Source organism: Sphaeramia orbicularis, chromosome 17 (assembly GCF_902148855.1).
Source record: "Sphaeramia orbicularis chromosome 17, fSphaOr1.1, whole genome shotgun sequence".
In the NCBI taxonomy this organism is placed as follows: Eukaryota; Metazoa; Chordata; class Actinopteri; order Kurtiformes; family Apogonidae; genus Sphaeramia; species Sphaeramia orbicularis.
Window position 1 is genome coordinate 41,408,101 of NC_043973.1, and position 20,112 is coordinate 41,428,212.

Sequence of the window (20,112 nt, forward strand, 5' to 3'; positions counted from 1 at the left end):
CTGATCCTGGACCACCTGAGTCTAAAAATCCTCCATCGATTTTTCCAGAAGAGCCAAATGATCACTTAAAACCTGTCAAATTGCATGATGAGGTCCTGACTGGTCCATTTGGTGTTGATATTTTTGGAGACAGTGCAAGTTTTATCCCATTTGAGGCTCAAAAAGATAAAGATGAAGGTCTTCCAAAACCAGAAATTGGAGGAAGAACCCTGGAAGAGGAAATGCTTTTTGATCTCAGCCCTGAACCTCAGCAAGATTCATCCAGTCTTTTAGTTCCAGAAGAGTCTCAGGAGGTTTTGGAGGGTGTGTCTGGTGATTCAGGATCACTGTTCACTACTAATGACACTGATTCTTCAACTTCTAGTTTTGATCTCCTTGCATCAGATGAAGGTAGTAATAGTGTCATGGATCAGCTGATTGCCCCTGATTCAGAACCTGTAAATCAACATTCAGATCTATTCAATGCAAACACTCAGGACTTTGATATATTCAGCCAACCACTTCCTGTCAATGCAACCGACCAATCAGCAACCAGAACCCAGCCCCTCGGCTTTTCTGACGACATCTTTGGAGGAGATGTGTTTAAAGACCTGCAAAGTTCAACCAATTCCACTTCACTGGATGATTTTCTTTCCTCAACTTCTTCTACTGCTGCTCCTTCAGTACAGGCAGATCTTTTTGCAGATGATATTTTTGCATCAGAACCACAATCTGGACCAAACACTGACCAACATGCACAAAAAAGTAACACAAACAACAACTGGATGGATGATTTACTGGGATGATACAACAAATAGTAAAACATTCCATGAATAAACAAGTCAGAACTTAGAAAAAAAATAATCTGTATTTTCACACCCTAATTTAATTCATATCCCACATACAGGGTTCGTACACATTTTTTCAAGGTGAAATTCAAGCACTTTTCAAGCTCTTTTAAGGGTCATTTTCAAATTTTTCCAGCACAGCACCTTATCGCTGGGGTAAAATACATATCTACAGGAATACATACATTCATGATTTTTTTTTTCACTTTCTATCACAATTTTATACATTGTATTGTGCTATAAACATCTAAAAATGTGTTTCAAAATAGGAAAAAGTTTAGAAATTAAAGGAGAACCCAAAGTTGTATGCAAAAAAAAAGAAAACAAAAAAGAGAGTCCACTTGGTGTTCTTCAGACATACTCAAACCAAGCCAAAGATAAAGATAAAAATGGACCTTTAAAAAAGTAAAAGGTACCACTAATTTTCATTTTTGTCATAAAGTTTTATTTTTCAAAATGTATCACCTTTCTGTAAGTAGCTTTGACTTGGCATCTAACGTGGTAAAGTTAATATTAAAAATAAATAATAATAAATAAATAAATAAATAAATAAATAAATCACATTACAGAGTTATAATTGCCGACACTTCAACTAAAATTCAAGCACTTTTCAGACCTTGAAAACACAATATTGAAATTCAAGCATTTTCAAGGATTTTAAGCACCTACAGTCGCTGAAAAATTTATTAGACCATCAAAAGTCATCAGAAACAATGGTTATGCAATCCAGTCCTAACTCCTGTGCATATCATGTGACTAAAACAGACAGAGAAGAAAACATGGAATGTCTAAAAGCACTGTTTTTGTCAGTCCAATGCCATAGATATTGATGTAAGAACTGAAGTGATTTTGGTAATTATCAAGAAAACCATAGAAAATGGATAGATATCAGCTCTGAAATTAAACTCTTATGAGCTATTTTTGTTGTTATCATTATATTTGTCCAAACAAATGTACCTTTAGTTGTACCAGGTATTAAAATGAGCAAGAAATTGAAGAAAACAAAGGGTGGTCTAATAATTTTTTTCCGTGACTGTATATGAATCCTGCACATAAAGAAAAACATTAATTGTGATGTAACTTTTGGCTAATATCCGTATATATTTTGTATTGATTGTGCAAATAAAAGGTAGATGAAGACTCAAAAGAAATAATTAGGTTTAAATGTATGTAATTGTGTAAATTCTTCAAAATCCTATGTTTTACATGTATTTGTCAATATACAGTATATGACGATTAAATTTGACATTTTACATTTTGTTGTTTGTTAATTTCCAACTAGTAACTCGGGAAATTTCCTTTAAGACATTTCCAATAACATTTATATTGTATTTTGTTGTTGCTTTTGGAGAATGAACTGTTCATTATATACTTTTGACCTCACTGCTCTGCATAATGCATTTATTTGTCTGGACTTTTAATGAGAAACATAACTAAGTTTGATAAAAAATAATTGTAACATTAACTTCTTTGATGCACTCTGAGCTCCACTGAGAATAAACATCAGACTGTTTAAAACCATGTTGTGTGTAATGTGACAGATCATACATGAGAAATATGTGGAATTATTGAAGCCTTTGTGTAAACTAAACTGAACCTGATTCCTGTGTAGAATATTCAACTCAGCTTCCCTTTTTATTTAGGGAAACTGAGTCAAATTTCCTTATTGTTAAAATTCCTCCTGGTTAATTTCATCCACGTTACAGAGTCATTTTAGGGGATCATAGCAGCTGATTAACCTACGATCAGCTTTTTCCTGTTCCAGATTTTAAAATCTGGTATCAATTACTTTTGGTGTAAATCCTAAAAAACACACAAGCACATAAACCACTGTTGAGGAATATATTGTCAAACAGAATTACAACACTTTACACACAATACAAATTGAGAATAAAGGTTCATGCTGTTTAAAACCTAACCTTTATAGGGTCTGTGTTTGTTTTGTGTAAGATGATATTAACTCTGGTCTACACTCAAATATAGTAGGTGACAGCAATTCACATTAGTGTTGATTGTGGAGGAAAAATGATTTTTTGCTGATTCATTCTGTCTAAGCATTTTGTCTAAACTTTGTACTTGTCATTCTGATGATTTTAAGTAAATAAGTAAGTAAGTAAATTTTATTTATAGAGCACTTTTCACAGACAGTCACAAAGTGCTTTATCAAGTCAAATCAGAATCAAATCAAGTTTACAGAGACCCAACAGACTCTGTACTTGCTATGCTGAAGATACTGAGCAAATCAATAAAATCTAATCAAAACCAGATACTGTAGGGACATGTGATGGAACTTAGGTAAACATGCATATGTGTCCTGCACAGTATAAAGGCTCTCTGACTTCTGTGTCTGTGTCCAGTCTTAGCAGACTGCACCCTGTTTGGCCAAACAGCGAGACTTTATCTCTGAATCTGTGTGTTGATCATTGCTGCTTATTGTTGGTTGTTCACTTCAATTTGAAACATCAGTTTGTAATAAAATTTAAAACTCTACAGGGTTATTGTGCTTCTTTCATTCTCACCATAAAATCTTGGCCCCGACATTGATGACATACAATAATATAGAAAAAAGAACACAAGGAGGTCTGTTCAGAGCCACTGAAGGAACATAGTGGAAGACAAATCACTTTCTGGATGAGTCATTACATGATAACAAAAACATTTCATATTTTCAGGTTACTGTACATAGAGCTAATTAGATTGATTCATGACAATTTTTATTTTATTAGTGATCGTTAACAAGACAATGTGGACAGAAAAACAACAACACATAAACAAAGGGAAACTCAAACAAATAAACAAACAAACCTAAAACAACAACAATGACAGAGTATTGACAAACAACAACAACAACAACGTCATATTACAATGAAAACGATCATAAATGCAAATAGCAACTAAACCGTATAGCTTGGTTAGGGGTGATAGGGAAAAGGGGAAGAGGAGGGTGTGAATGAAAGTGAGAAAGAGAGAGGGGGGAGTGAGGGGGAAAATAATAATTGTTGTAATAATACAAATATATTTAATAACAATACCAGTAACCTAATTTGCTCGTATTATTGTGGCGGTGGTAGCGGCGGACGCAGTCACAATACAACATCGAGTTAAATAATTTAATATTTGTAATAATATATTTGTATCAGTTACGATCTGTTTTGAGGTTATATGAATCAATTTAAATTAATATGGCTATGGCGGGGGGGTGTGGAGCCCAGCACACAGAGCTCGAGGAGGGGAGGACACCATCAACCCCCCACAATTTAATTTCATGTCAATTTCATTCATGAATTAATGCCAGTTTGTCACGACTCCATCCTTTACATGTTTCTGCATAACCCACTGATCAGAAAACACATTTTAAACACATTTATAGCTTTGTTGAAACTGAACATGGACAACTTCCGTTTGTTTGCATCACCTTTCTGTAAGACAAAGGACACATGACAGACAGATGATGAGGAAAAATTACAGATACATATGCATCATGTACAACCAAACATAAACCTCTGGGGCTAAAAAGTGAAGCCAGTGAAGTTTTAAAATCTGCAATACACTGAATGTCCACTGGGGGCAGGCTTCAAAAGAACATCACTCCTCATAGACATGTTATATTACAAAGACATGTTTACAGCCAGGTATGAAAAACAGCTTTGGCCTTTAAAGTTATATTCTCCATGACTCAAACAGGGTGAATTTTCTGCATATTTCAGTTGTTTAGATTATGTCTATGACATCATGGTGACACAAAACTCATTTTCCAGACCCAGTCGACAACAGCTGAGCCTGTATGGTCCTTCACTGTAACTTCCCTCAAACATATCAGTTAGGATTCAGAATGGGTGAAATTCATTTATTTCACTAAAATACATTTATTGATGCATTTGGTGTCAGTTTTTACCTGCAGTACACTGTGATTTTGATTGTCTTGTATACAGTTTCTGTTTAATTTAGTCATCCAGCCATTATCAGAGTGTTTATATATTTCATTACAGAACTATGCGCCAATATTTATTGAATAACATAGTGCCTTCGTAACATTAAATAGGATGTTCTTAGTTAATGTGGTCGTGTTTTCATTAAGGTTTCATGACCTGCTCCTCTCCAACTCCACCCTCTTAATCCAAATAAAGGAACTTTTTTTCTAATAACCAGTACAGTCATATCAAGCATCTTGAGGCTTCTAAACTGTAGAACCAATGGATGATGCCACTTTAACCTGACTTATGTGTACAACATATCTGTCATATTTACCTGTTGCCCTCGGCCTCATCAATGGAATCAGGAAGCTCTCTCCTCCTGGTCTCAGGAAGCATAAAACCAAGACCACCACTGATAAAGGTGAGGCTGCTGGAGACCAGTATGGGTATGATCCAGTGGTACATGGCTGTGATGTTGAGCAGTGGAGCCACTATTCCCCCTGTTCTGGCTGATATGAGGCTTAACGCTGTGGCTGTTTGTCTGAGTAGAGAAGAGAACAGGGATTAAATGAGTCACATTTGTCTCATAATTTCAATAGTTGTTAAAGTGGAACGGTGTAACATTTTTATTTTAATTTTTCATAGTTCTTCTTGGTTCAACTGGACTGGTTTAGCTCTTTTTTTTTCCTTAATTAAACAGATTCAAAGTAATTGTGATTGTTAAATTGCATGTTAGGGGGAGAATGGAAGTCCAAGGCCAAATATGCCACTTGTAACTTCTCTGTCATGGTCCTGGTGGCCTAGATCTTGACTTTCGCAAGAAATGCCACGGTTTACGGCACTATGACACAAACACACTCTCAGCCAGGCATGGCTGTTACATCTTTAGCTGCAGTTTCGTGCTTTTTCCTAATCTGCACATGGTTGGAGGGGGAGGGTTAAACATGGGTTTTACGACACTGAATATGTACTTCAAAAGTGTGGGGAGAGCTCCACAGAGACAGATGCTACAAAAACAGTGAAGAAGAACCAAAATGGTAAAATCTTACAGAGTTCCACTCTAAAGAGTCAACATCATAAAGACAGGAAAGTCAGAAGAGTAAGAAAACACAAAGGCCTGAAACATGGTGTAGTTTGACAACCTACCGAACAGTTGTCGGAAACAGCTCCTGCACCAACACAACACATACAGAACCAGCCCAGATAAGGAAAAAGCGTGAAACAGCAGCTAGAGATGTAACAGCGATGCCACACCCTGGGAAAAAAAAAAAAAGATCAGAAACAAATATCACCAGAATAAACTAAAAGGTTTTGCAGATCATGAATATGCAGTCAGATTCATAAGTATTTCAATATTTCATAATAATAACTTCTGTAATGTATTTAGTTATCAGAGTTTATTATATTTAAAAATGTTATTATTAAACTGATTAAACTGATGAATTTAGTGAATCAGAAAAGTCACAGATTTACATCAACATAACATTAGCACTGTTTCAATCAAAATTATATTTATATGTATGCACACGATGCTTTTTTTGGTTAATTTTGGGTAAGAATTTGTTTTGGAAAGATATCAAAGCTATATTTAATACAGACTTTCAAAGGAAAGTAATTCTTAAACGAAACTGAAAACATACATTTTGACATTTACCTTGAGGAACAGCTAAGATCAGTATACTAGAGAGCCCTGCAGTAAGGAGTGTTAGTATGAACAGTGGTTTTCTTCCAAACACCTCCGACAGCCAAATGCAAAGTATATGAGCAGGTATTTCAACAGCACCAAATATGAACTGTGTCAGGAAAACATTCAAGCCCAAGTTTGCCATATTGAAGTACAAGCAGAAGAAGAGGACATTCACTGAAAACCTGTTGGAAAACAGAAATAAAACAGTCAGAACATGTCCAAACTTTATCAAACATTCAAAGTATCTAATAAATAAATTAATTAATAAAAATTACCAAGACAGTGATAAAATGAAGAAATATCTTTTCAGATGTGATCTGAAAATGATTTTAATGCTTCCATTGTTCACAGTTTCTTTCACTGCAATCTGTAACAGATAGATTATTTTATCAGCCTTTGGAAATGTGTTGTCTATCAGGTATCTGTGTCAAACTGTTTTGCATCACAGTTTTTCAGCAAGAAGCACCAGGTGGAAATGGAAGTATAGTTTGAGAGTCTGGATGGTATAGTTTGGTATAATTTGGATGTGTATTTTTTTCATTACAAGCTACTAATCTTGATATTTAACAATAAGCCTCCTGTTTGATGCATATTTGGTCAAGGAGAGGCTTCAAGTGTAGAAGATGGTGTCACTGGTGTGCAGATGGATGTGCAAGCCATCTGCCGTGAGAGCAATGTTGACATTAATATTAAATAAGAGAGGACCTGGTGATGACACATGAGGAACACCCCAAAACGGGATCAGATAAAAAAGCCTTCTTATCTCAGAAACTGCACATGACTAGGGCTGTTAAACTATACTAGAGAATTCTCTGAGAGTCCCATCTCTTTGTCCCCAAAATCAAAAGTTTTTGCCAGGTCTGCAGACACAGCCACTGTGGTATCAATCCTAGAAAGCTGATATGAATCACAAAAAAGCAATGAGGTAATGCATGGAGAATGTCCTAAGGAATATGACCAAAAAACAATATTATTAAACAAAAAGGGTTGAGGATGGTTTAAAATGTTCACTGTATATATTTACCATGGATGTGTGTTATGATATAATATGGCAATATGAGATAATTAGGCCATTAGAGTATAGTTTGACCTGTTCATGAGCTGCTCTGAGGGATAGAAGACCACTGAAGCGAGGCCAGCCCCTCCCTCTTATTGGGTCGGGGGGGGGGGTTCCACAAGATAATACAAAATGAAATGAATGAAATCAGTATTTTCTCTATGTATACAAGGCATAGGTCTGAGCCATTTGGCTCAGAGTTGTTCTTGTGTTCTCCATGTCACTGTGAATCACTCTCAGACTTTTTTGTTGACAATAAATCTTGGTTGCCTTGAACACTGACTTCTCCCACTGATTTATTGAAGGTCAAGTTGAAGATTCCTTACCATCGTAGCAGAGACATGATATAGAATGAAATACTCCTATGTAATAAATAGAGAAAGGGAAAGACAGGAAAAGCACAACCATAGGCTGTGAAGCCCTTCAAGGTTGTACGTGCTAATCTACATCACCACACAGAATTCATTCTATTTTTTTGTTATTAAAACCATATCCACCAGGAGCTTATGTCTGACAGTAGCTGAATTTGTTCTTATGGTAACCCTCAAACAAAACCATCTAAGTTACAGGAGGTACATTAAGTAAACAAAATCTCTTCAAAGTAACTCAGAGGAGACTTGGTCAATTATGCTGGTATAAACTTAATCTACATTTAAATCAAATTGTGGAAAATACTGCTATGTAAATGTAAAACTGTTTTGGGTTTTTTTTGTGATTTTAAGGGAGCCACCATGGTTGTGTCTACAGTCCCTGAGGAGGTTTGGAAGTCACGTTGTAAATAATCTTATCAAAGCTTCAGTACATTGTCGAGCAGAGAGTCTGGGACTGTGCGTTTGTTGATGGCTGCTGCCTTCATTATCAGCTGTTTTGCCTCTTCTGTTCTACCTCTGTTCAACAGCCACCTGGCTGACTCTGGAATAAACCTGATGGAAAGAAGAAAAATAAACAATTACCAAAAAAATCACACTTGATGACTATAATCTATAGTTTAAAAATAAGATTTTTTTTTTTAGCTATAATAGAGTGCAATGCACACCAAATGTAAATTAAAATCACTGCAAGTGGAACTGCTGTGACAATCTGAGCCAGTCTCCAGTCTCTGATCAAGTAGATCACACCAGCGAGGGCACATTGTCCAATGGAGGCAAAGAGCCGAGTCATACAAACCCCCAATGACCGTTTGGATACACCGATCCACTCAGTGGCTGAAAGAAATGACACCAACAAACCACTGAGATAATGACACTGCAGAGTCTTATATTTCATCACTCTCACACATTCATTAAAGGTTCAGAGGGCAGTAGATTTCTTTTCATTGAGCAAAATATCCATAATAATCTTGTTTATTTATTTATTTATTTTTTGAATATATTACAAGTGGTCAGAAAAGAAACCAGACTCCTGCAGCTCCTCTAGACTCTGTGTTCAGACCACAAAAAATATTTGAGAGAGGGGGAGGATATAAATATGAGTGATTGACAGCTATAATGATCAATCACTGTTAAGATTCTGTGTCTGTGGCTCATAACATAACTTGATGTCATCCATCTTTATATTCAGATTAAGTTTAAGCTGCAGGAGAAAGATGCATGTTTTCAATACATGTCACTGATTTCTAGAGCTGGGAACCAAGTGTTTAACCAAATATTTGCTCTGTTGGATCAGACACTAATCCCATTCAAACCCATTTCCACAGGTTGAACTCATTGAAACCATTTTTCTTCTATGGGGCAGGTCTGTTATGATCTGATACGAAGATTCAAATCAGTGTAATTTATTTATTTTTGTCATAACATCATAACATTCACTGTTCATAAGTCTCTGATGTGTGTGAATTGCATACGACTAATGTCTCTAAGTTTTTCTCCTCTTATAAATATGCTATATAGTATATCTAGTATTTAACATAATATATTATAACATTGTATATAATATATAAAGATCTACTCTTCTTGAAAATCTTTATATTAAATCAAGTCTGATTCTGACAGTGTTCTGAGTCTTGTATTTTTCCATTAAAAGATACATGAACATGTATTTATAAAATCTTAATTGACAAGACAGATGTCATACAAATTTCCAACAGAATTTGGTTAATTTACCATAATAAAGTTCCATGTTTTCTTTCTATGTTTGGTTGGGGGTCTGTTGTGTTGTTTTGCACCTATTTTCTTGGAAATGAAAAACATGAACCATCAGGTCCCAAACTAATGATGATACCAGGATGATACCAGACTTCTGCCTCCTCAAGCTTTAACTCATAGAAATGACTACTTGTAAATTCTATAAATATATATGAAAATTGTACATCTGTGTTTGTCAGCCTTTCTTCAGGAATTTATTGCAGCTTTTAAATATGTATAAAATTATTTTACATACACAGTACGATGCAGTTGACTCGATAGCCACCACTTCCAATTCCCACACAGAACATGGAGACGAAATATAAATACACATTAGGGCAAAACCCTGTTGTCAACACAAATGTAAACATGATAATGACTGGAACTTGAGTTGCCCGTTTCCGCCCAAACCTGTAACAGAGATAAATACAATGATACAGTATATACAGATACTTATATTTTATGATCTTAGAGTGAGTTTAAAGTGTAAAATAAGTCTATTGTCCCTCTCCAATGTAATATTTCACAGTGTAGAATGATGTCCAGAGTTTGACACTGTCAGCAGGTTTTCATGCGCAACCGCTAAAGGGAAAAGTTTCTCTTTTCTGATCTACATTCTTTATTTAGGTCATGTACATCTGCAGGATTTATAATATTACAAATGTTCTATGATGTAGTGTGCAAGTTTTGCAAGTGCAATGTCAACTCAAACTGAAAATGTACTTTTAGGACACCTGGTTTACAAGATATAAACTTGAAATGAAAATAAAATGATAATGTTTACACATTCTCAGAGACTGTATTTCAGTTAAGGAGCCACTGCACGTGTAATTTTCATTTCTATGGTCATATCAGACTTACTCATTGCTGAGAATTTGTTTTATGTCTTGGGCATACGAGCTATAGTCATGCAGTTAAAAAAAAAATACTGAATATTGATAATTTCTTAATAAATGGAAGATTCTTACGATTCAGCCAGAGGTCCAAATATGAGACAACCAGTAAGAACTCCAACCATGTAAACTGCTTGAATTATTTCCACCAAATTAGCTTTGTCACAAACTAGATTAAACTGTAGAAAGAAAGAAAAAGAACGAAAGGTACGTATATCAGAAGAAAAGAAAAACAAAAGGTACACTATCAATCCTCACTTACATCAGTGACTATGGTGGCCTTGTACAGTGTGCTTTTGTAGACCCATCCATTCTGGCAGCTCATGGTCTTGTTGAGTCCAAACTCCCTGATGGCATCGATGTCCCAGTCTACAGGGACGAACATCTGACACCTGCTGAAGGTTCCATCTGCCTCCCTGGGCAGAGTCAGGTTCAGCTGCTCATCTGTGGTCAGGTTTGGATCCAGACCCAGGATCCAGTCTGTGTTACAGTGTCGATCTGGATTCGTCTCTATGAAAAGAAAACTTGCCAAAACAAAAGCCTGAGTGATATTTGTAAAGCAAAGTGCAACCAGAGTGACCTTCTGGAATAATCCGAATTCTCCAATGTTCCTGAGGATCTCTCCAAAATCAGCCATGATGACACAGTCTGTGTGTCCGTTCTGTGGACTGACCACTCTGCACGTGCATTAAATACTGTTCTGTAATGTTTAACCTGAGTATATTACATTACATGCAATTCATTTGATCTGTCATTACCTGAAGTGCACTAAAAGTTTATTATTCCTCAATAGCTCATTTTAGTTAAGTTGGGTGAAAGTCCAGAATTTTATCTTGAAATTTAGGGCAACCAGTTAGAAAGCCTGAAATCCATCTGGAATCGCGGAGCTTTAATCCAAAAGAAACATGAAGGCGGGACGAACAGTCACCGAGTAAACTAATCAAAGATAAGATGGAAGTGAGTCTTTTGTCAGAGAAATTTAAGAATACAGGGTGTAATCTGTTAGCCTGGCCAACCATCTGGTTTTCTCAGTGTATTCAGTACTAAGAAAACAGTCTGGAACTGGTCCATTCACTGTGAATTATGCCCAATCTATTTTGTACTGGACCAATCGCAAGTCTTGGGGGCAGGTGTTTCGCAATGCCTCACTTCATTTTGTTGTGAGTCAAAGTCAGTTCCAAGTCCGCAAATCTTTTTACAACTGTTGTCGGTTGTTTGATTCAAAAATAAGGGTTGAATTTCAGATCACACCCTGTAATCTTACATTTCTCTGACAAAAGCATCATGTCACTCTTATCTATGACTGGTTCACTAGGTCCTGTCCATCTTTCTCACTAAAATACATTTATTGGTGGACTTGGGGTCTGCCGTAGATTGACAGTTTCAGTTTAATTTAGTCATCCAGTCATTATTAGTGTTTATATATTTCATAATTTTCATATTACTATTATTGGAAACAGTCATATGTGCCAACATTTATTGAGTAACATAGTGCCCTCATAATGTTAAATTGGATGCTCTAGTTAATGTGGTCATGTTTTCAGGGCGTCATATTTTGTTAAACCAACTTTTATCAGTCTTTGGTACATTTATTTGTGTATTTGGGGACCCTTATAATTCAAAAAGTTTGAATTTGAACCCTCCAAATGCCATAAGAACTTACATGACATACAATGCTGTTTAATGAGATCAGTCTCCAATGGGCATTAAAGAGTCAACATCATGAAGAGAAAAGTACAAAGAGCAAAGGAACACAAATGCCTGAAACTTGGGGTAGTTTGACAGCCTACTGAATAGATGTCAGAAACAGCTCCTGCACCAACACAACACATATAAAACCAGTCCAGATTAGGAAAAAGCACCAAACAGCAGCCATAAAAAAGTCTGGTGGTGTGAGGTCTGCTGAACGTGGAGGGTATTCAACGAAACCCCTCCGTCCAATCCACCTGTTTGTCCAGTTCACCAGACCTCACACCACTAGACTTTTCTTTATGGGGATACCTAAAAGACAAAGTCTACACTATGAGACCTGCAACAGTCGCTGAATTGACAGCAGCCACTGAACGTGAATGCAAGCGAATACCAAGGGAATTGTTTTGTGATGTGTGTGATTCCATTGCTTGGCGTTGTCAGCAGAGTCTGGACCAGAACGGACGTCAGTTTGAGAACAGATGGTGACAAAACAATAAAATGATGTTTGTAAATTCTATTACATTTTGAAAAGTAAATGAATTTTAATAAACACCTACTTTACAATTATTTAAAGTGTGTATACATCTTTTGGGACACCCTGTATATTTATTTTAACTTACCAGTGGGTTTCCACAAAATAACCTACATTTTCTCTTTCCTCCACCTTGGATAACAATAGTTACAAACCTTTGTAATTTAATTGTTGATGACGGGAACACAGATTAATAGTGGATATCACAGGTTATAACATGAAAAAAGCCGAAGAGGAAGTTCTGAGCCATAGTAGAAACAAGGTGGACTTTGTGGAAGACAACCCACCCTCTAAATGACTCCTTATAGGGTAGTGAAAACACAATTTTCATTTTCATATAACTGTATATTAATAAAAATCAGATACTGAGTTTTATGTAAAGTGTTTATTACTAACAAAACATCATGATAGGCAAATGAAGAAGCAGAAGACATACTGTATATGAAATGCTAATCGCCCTGTGTTAATTGGTCAAAACTGCTCTTCCACATGACTCCATGCACTTGGGATTTGAGAGAACATTTTAGATTATTAGGGAGAAACTGGCTTTACTAGCCTGGTTTGAACATTGTGAGAGCTGTTACCTCAGAAATCCACCAAGATTTTTAAATACCCACCAGGATGGCGTTGGACTTAAGATCCAATGGACAGAAGTCCACGTAGGTTCAAACCCCGCTCCTGGTATAGAAAGAACAGGTCAACTCAATTGCTTTCCTGTTCAATGACAATAAAGGAATTCAATTAAGTTCTTAGATTCCACAGCAGGGAGCTTGTTTGTGTGGACTTTTTATCTATGGTGAAGCACAAAGGTGCTGTTGAAAACATGCCAATTATCACTGATCATTTGTCATGCTACACCCAGGCTTACACCATTAAAGTCAGCACTGCAGGGCTGTGGATGAATTCTTTCAGCTAGTTTGGTTTTCCCTCAAAACAACATGCAGACCAAGGATGCAATTTTGAAATTGCAGGAGCTGTGTAAATGCACTGGCCTCACCAAGACCCAGAAAAACCCTTATTCCCTCAAGGAAACATTGGAAGGATCAACCACACACACATATACATGATTGGGACCTTTTGGAGATGTAGGGACAGAGTCATAAGCTGCTATGACCACTCAGGAGGTCCAGGTAGGACAGAGGGACGACCCTGACATTCAACCAACCTGGTACCTCCAAAGTCAGAACCAAAATCCAAGCAGTGAGCTAGCTGGAGTTATAGAGCCAGGGAGTCTTCTCTTAAAAGTGTGGTGGAGGTGAGTGATTAGGAATAGAATCTTCTATCGTCATGTCAAGATTGCCAGAGACGACTGTTGGAGCAGTTGATACTGATAGAGAGGCTGTGTGCTCCTCAAGATGATTCCATGCACTTGGGATTTGAGAGGACATTGCAGATCATCAGGGAGAAACTGGCTTTACTGGCCTGGTTTGAAAATTGTGAGAGGTGTTTCCTCAGAAATCCACCAGGATATTCAAACAGACTGACCAGGATGGCCGAGTGGTTAAGACACTGGACTTCAGCTCCAATGGATGGAAGTCCACGTGGGTTCAAACCCCACTCCTGGTATAGAAAGAACATGTCAACTCATGCAACATGCAGACCAAAGACTCAAATTTCAAGCTGAAGGGGCTGTGTAAATGCACAGGCAACACCAAGACCCAAAAAAACACCTAATACTCTCAAACAGGACCACTGGAAGGTTTAACCACCTACTCATGAACATGAACTTCTTCTGAAACCCCAGTGACGTAAACATGTGGACTCCATGACAAATCATAAAACTATAGAGGGTTGCACTAAAACGGCATATATTTCTGTGTCACATGTTTTAAATCAGCAAGATTTTGAAACTGAATCATGTTATTTTAGGAAATAAAGATGAATGAAAGATAAATGAAAGTAATCCAGTCCAAGTGTCAGTACATTTTCCAGTAGAGAGTCTGGGATTGTGTGTTTGTTGATGGCTGCTGCCTTCATTATCAGCTGTTTTGCCTTTTCTGTTCTCCCTCTGCTCAACAACCACCTGGCCGACTCTGGAATAAACCTGATGGAAAGAAGAAAAATAACACTGAATGTCACTTCATAAACTATAGGTTACAAATAAGATTATTGACAGCTGTAACAAAGGACAATACACACCATATGTAAAGTAAAACTACTCCGAGTGGAGCTGCTATGATGATCTGAACCAGTCTCCAGTCTCTGATGTAGTATACCAAACCAGCAAGGGCACATTGTCCAACAGAAGTAAAGAGAAGAGTCAAACATACTCCCCTTGACCGTTTGGATGCACCGATCCACTCTGTGACTACAAAAGGGAAAGGGAATTATAACCATTTTAATCATAGTCCCTCCACTGTCAGAGGTTCAAAAGTAACACATTAATAGACACATTAATTCATTTACTGCTTGATTGTGGGTCTTCCTGCCTTCAGTTAAGTCTCAGTAACACATTAAATCAGCCTTTCCTAGCCCAGCCCCATTAGCAATGACACACCAGAATTCAATGTGTCCCAATACTTTCATCTCTATGGTGTTTTCTTCTATCATTCCGTTGTATGTAAGGTGGTTGAAATGCTCACTGAAACTCATAACAATTGATTTTCCCCATTGCCAGATAAGAAAAAATGAATCACAAAAAGAAACAAATCACATTAGAGTAAAATTTGATTCAGACATCGTTCTGAGTCTGGTATTTTACACAGTATCTTGCCATTAAAAAAGTACATTAACAACTGTATTTAAAGTCTTAATTGTGAAGATTGTTGTGACCCTATGCTTCCAATAGAATCTGGTGTATCCAATTGTTCTGCATCCATAATATCTATAATATCTAATTGATTAATATAATAACACTTATTGGAAATAAATAATATTATTATTATTGATGTTAAGTCACATTAAAGTCATATGGTCTCTTCAGCTTTCTTTCAGGTATTAATTGCAGCATTTAAATATGTATAAAATTAGTTCACATACTTAGTACAAAATAAGGGATTAGGGAGGTAAACATGAGTTCACATTTAACAGCTACAGGAACAGCGTTTATATGTAAAAGAAACAGAAAAGGCTCTAAAGTGGAACCTTGTGACACCCCAAAAATTACATTGTGAAGATCTGATTTAAATCCTCTTAAGGTGAAGACACACCAACCCGACTGCTGATTGTCACCAGGAAAGGTCACCTGACTAATGAGTCAGCTCCCATCTCCCTGACACGGTCAAAAAAGTGTGAAGAACACACCAAATCGACTACCAACTTGAGCATACGCTTTTTTACATTATAAATTAGTGTGCAGAAGCTTTAAAATACCTGAAGTCAGTGGCTCCCAACCTTTTTTGGCTCTTGACCCAATTTTAACATCACAAATTTCTTGCAACCCCAGACATTCAAAACGGAGACTTTTTTTTTTTGCTTGCCAAGGTGCTCCATATTTCTGACCTTACAATCACAGAGAGTATTGCCTTTTTCCACATAAAACCATGAGACTTTTGCTCTTAAAGTCACATCTTTATTTTCAGACAATATTCTTGTTTTTTTTTTTGTTTTTTTCATGAATTTATAACTTTAAGCTTTTAATTCAAAGTCAAAACTCAAAATTAAAATGACCTCAGAAAAGCCTGTGGATTAACCTGGTATGGTTTTAGAACCAAGAGATCACACATTTTTGAAACGGAATAAGATCATGTCATCAGTTTTACACTTGACAGATTACATGACCTTAACAAACAGTAGTAAAATGGGAACACAATGTGTTTTGACCTTTGATTTATCACTGCTCTAGTTTTGTTGTCATTAAAATGAGATAAAGTGCAATGGGTAAGATGCCCACACTGAAGTTTATTTAAGTGTAAATGTTAAATGTTTTTTTTTTTTTTTTTCCCTGAACCTTGAGTAATAATAGTTCTGAATCTTTTTTTCAGTTGTTGATTGTAAAACAGTAGTGGTGTCGTGTGAGAGAAGCGATCTTTGTTTTGTGTTGAACATTCAATGTAAAACTACTCCTCCTGTTTGTTTTTATAAAGTTTTAGACAAGTGACATAGTTATCAGATCCTCTTTTATCAATATAATAGACCCTTTGACCAGCCCCTAAATATAAGGTGTAGATTGTACACGTATCTGTCAAAATGAAGGGACTGGAAGTAAAAAGTCACTGGAAAAATAAATACTTGAATGAAGTACAGATACCTAATCCAGCCACTGGTTCCAGTTTTAGGCCTGGTCCTAAGACCATCAGAGGGACAGCAGAGGATGGACATGTTGGGGACAAAGTGAGAGAGGACAGATGGACATGGTTCAGACATGTGCAGAGGAGGGTTAGTAAATATTCTGGTAGAAGGAAAATGAAGATGTTCTCTACCAGGCAGGAGGTAAAGAGGAGATTAATAATTTTATAGATGTGGTGAAGGAGGCACAGTCAGATGGTGCAGTAGTAAAAATAGTAGTAGTAGAAATAGAGGTAGTAGTAGTAGTAGTAATAGTAGTAGTAACAGTAGTAGTAGGACTATTAGTAGTAGTAGTAATAGTAGGTAGGGTTGCTCTTAGTAATGCTGCTATAGCAGGTTCCCAACCTTTTTTGGCTCTTGACCCTATTTTAACATCACAAATTTCTGGCGATCCCAGACATTAAAAACAGAGACTTTTTCTTTTTTGCTAAATTTAATTTGCTTTTGATCATGTAATAGTTTGCTATACTATGTTGCAAATCAATATTAATTTTAGACAACATTTAGTCTGTATAATGTATATTACTGTGGACGGAGGCAGTAAATCCAGGTGTAGATTACTGCACAAAGGGAGAATTTTATTTTCCTTGGTCAGGATATGTACAGTCAGTCCAGCTTGGATTTACAAGGAGGACAATTAATACTGAACAAACAAGAACTCAAACTATGAATTATGAAAGAGCTGCACCATCTGAAACTGACCACAATGAACATTTGACAGATAAACAGAACCACAGTGCTGCAGTTTCAGCTTCACAGTTTGTCATGTCTTTTATGGATTGTGATTGTCTCTCTCAACTCACCATATATTTTTATTTGTAAGTTTTTATTTATATTTTTATCAATTACTAGAAATTTCAGGTGACCCCATTTGAATTCCAGGCGACCCCACGTGGGGTCCCGACCCCAAGGTTGAAAAACACTGTGCTATAGGCTTAGAGTGGTGGTAGACTCATGATACACTAAACTCCTCTCTGCTCCTCCTCCTGTCTGACCTACGGTTAACTTCTGTTATGATTTGGCGCTATATAAAATCGTAGTACTAGTAGTAGTAGTAGTGAAAAACAAATACCTGAAATTCTAATGTGTTACTCCTTGTGATTGATAAGGATATTTCTGCAGGTGTTTGCCAGAATTTTTATTTTTGTTTTTTGGTGAATTCAAGATTTTTTTGCTTAATTCAAGCAAAAAAAATCTGCCAACGGAACAAGTGAAAATTATCTTGGTAAGATTTCTTGAAATAAGATTTTCAAATCTATTGTCTAAAAATAAGTTCTTATATCTCACTGAAAAGTTCCTCTTTAGGTGATTATGTCTTATTTTTAGTGTGATGAGATATTTTGACTAGAAATGAGAAAAATACACTTGGTAAGATTTAGATTTTTGCATTGAATAAAGTATAAAGCTCATTGTTAACACACATCTGTATTATGGCATCATTAGGTTTTCTTCTTCAAACTATCACTGCAAAAACTGATTTTGAAGCAAGTGGGAAAAAAAGCCTTATTTCTAGAACATTTGTCTTATTTTTCATCTAAATAGGGGAAAAGCTTGCCGAGAAATTTTGATATAATAAAAATATTCTTATTTAAAAAATATATGTTTATATATATAAAACTTTTTCTTAATAAGATTTTGCTAAAATTCTAGCATTTTTGTCTAGTTTTAAGGAACATCATGGTTTTTTAATCGATAGAATTTTTGTTTGTTTTAAAAATTCTAGCTAAGAATTTCTTTTTCACCCCATTTTGCTCAATATATGCTAGTTTGACCAGATGTAGGAATATTAGGCTAATTTCTAGCAGGGCATTTTTTGCAGCGCACACACACACACATGCACACACACACACATCACACATAAAGGAAAGCATACCTCCACAGGTTCTTTATTCTTCTCTTCTATTGCCTTATAGAGTATATCTGCGCTAACCTTGACCCTTTCAGCTCCTGCTATTGTTCTAGATCCAACAGCCTCTGTAATTGGGACTTGTCTCGTCTTTCCTCTTCCAGTTTCAGCCGTTCTCCTGCATGTTTTGCAGTTGAAAAGTGTCTGTGGAGCGGCCACTTTCGTTCGTGTTCCACCACAATATTGCAGGCAGTGCAGAACAGTATACTTCCGCTTTTGTGTAACACATCTGGAAACTGACTTGCACGAACTTTGGCAGTGATATTTGTCGGTAAATGTGAATGTTTTGAATCGCACATGTCTTCATCTCCTCAACCGTCAACAAGAAAGTGAACATGATGATTTACATGTCATGTAGGCAGGGGTGGGCGAAAGGGGGCTAAGGTGATTAGTCAAATTTGTGGAAAATTCGCAGTGACTGAACGAAATTGCAGCGCTGTGCAGAATTTGCGGTGATTGGTTGAATTTGCGTTAATACTTGCGATCACAACATCGCGAATTCCTGGAGGGACTGAGGAATACATAGAAACATGATTTTTTTTAAATTTAATTTTTATCATAATGCTGTACATTCTATTACGCTATAAACATCTAAAAATTTGTTTCATAATAGCAAAAAGTTTAGAAATTAAAGGAGAGCACAAAGTTTTGTCCAAAAAAAAAGGGAATCCACTTGGTGTTCTTCAGACATACTCAAACCAAGCCGACGATAAAGATAAAAATGTACCCTTAAAAAAATTAAATGTACTGCTAATTTTCCTTTTTGACATAAAGTTTTATTTTTCAAAATGTATCACCTTTCTGTAAGTAGCTTTGGCTTGGCATCTAACCTGGTAAAGCTAATATTAAAAAAATATAAATAAATAAATAAATGAATGAATAAATAAATAAATCACTTCACAGAGTTTTAATTGCCGGCACTTCAACTAAAATTCAAGCACTTTTCAGACCTTGAAAACACACTATTAAAATTCAAGCATTTTCAAGGATTTTAAGCACCTACAGTCGCTGAAAAATTTATTAGACCATCAAAAGTCATCAAAAACAATGGTTCTGCAATCAAGTCCTAACTCCTGTGTGTATCATGTGACTAAAACAGACAGAAAAGAAAACATGGAATGCCTAAAAGCACTGATTTTGTCAGTACAATGCCATAGATATTGATGTAAGTGTGATTTTGGTTATTATCAAGAAAACATGGAAAATGGATAGATATCAGCTCTGAAATTAAACTCTTATCAGCTATTTTTGTTG

At 36.2% G+C, this 20,112-nt stretch overlaps 1 protein-coding gene and 1 non-coding gene across 2 annotated transcripts; one reads left to right on the top strand and one right to left on the bottom strand.

The window, feature by feature from the left end:
- Positions 1 to 5,069: 5,069 nt before the first annotated feature.
- LOC115436728 (solute carrier family 22 member 13-like) lies at positions 5,070 to 11,138 on the bottom strand. Its single transcript, XM_030159646.1, has 9 exons — positions 10,764 to 11,138; positions 10,577 to 10,680; positions 9,865 to 10,019; positions 8,522 to 8,690; positions 8,288 to 8,408; positions 6,704 to 6,795; positions 6,396 to 6,610; positions 5,888 to 5,996; positions 5,070 to 5,282 (listed from the first exon to the last, which is right to left on the bottom strand). The coding sequence occupies exons 1-9, from the start codon at positions 11,136 to 11,138 to the stop codon at positions 5,072 to 5,074; spliced, it is 1,551 nt and encodes a 516-aa protein (XP_030015506.1). The 3' UTR covers positions 5,070 to 5,071.
- A 3,070-nt stretch (positions 11,139 to 14,208) lies between these two features.
- Positions 14,209 to 14,291, top strand: trnastop-uca (transfer RNA opal suppressor (anticodon UCA)). The gene has a single exon. It is a non-coding gene; the product is annotated as a tRNA-Sec (tRNA).
- The last annotated feature ends 5,821 nt before the right edge of the window (positions 14,292 to 20,112 follow it).

Bases quoted from the DNA above. Each gene is read 5' to 3' on its own strand.
- LOC115436728 (XM_030159646.1), bottom strand. From the start codon at position 11,138: ATGGCTGATTTTGGAGAGATCCTCAGGAACATTGGAGAATTCGGATTA. The intron at 10,020-10,576 runs GTAAGAATCTTC...TCTCTGTTACAG, and splicing joins TTTGGACCTCTGGCTGAATC to GTTTGGGCGGAAACGGGCAA. The intron at 6,796-8,287 runs GTACTGAAGCTT...TATCTGTTACAG, and splicing joins CAGACTCTCTGCTCGACAAT to ATTGCAGTGAAAGAAACTGT.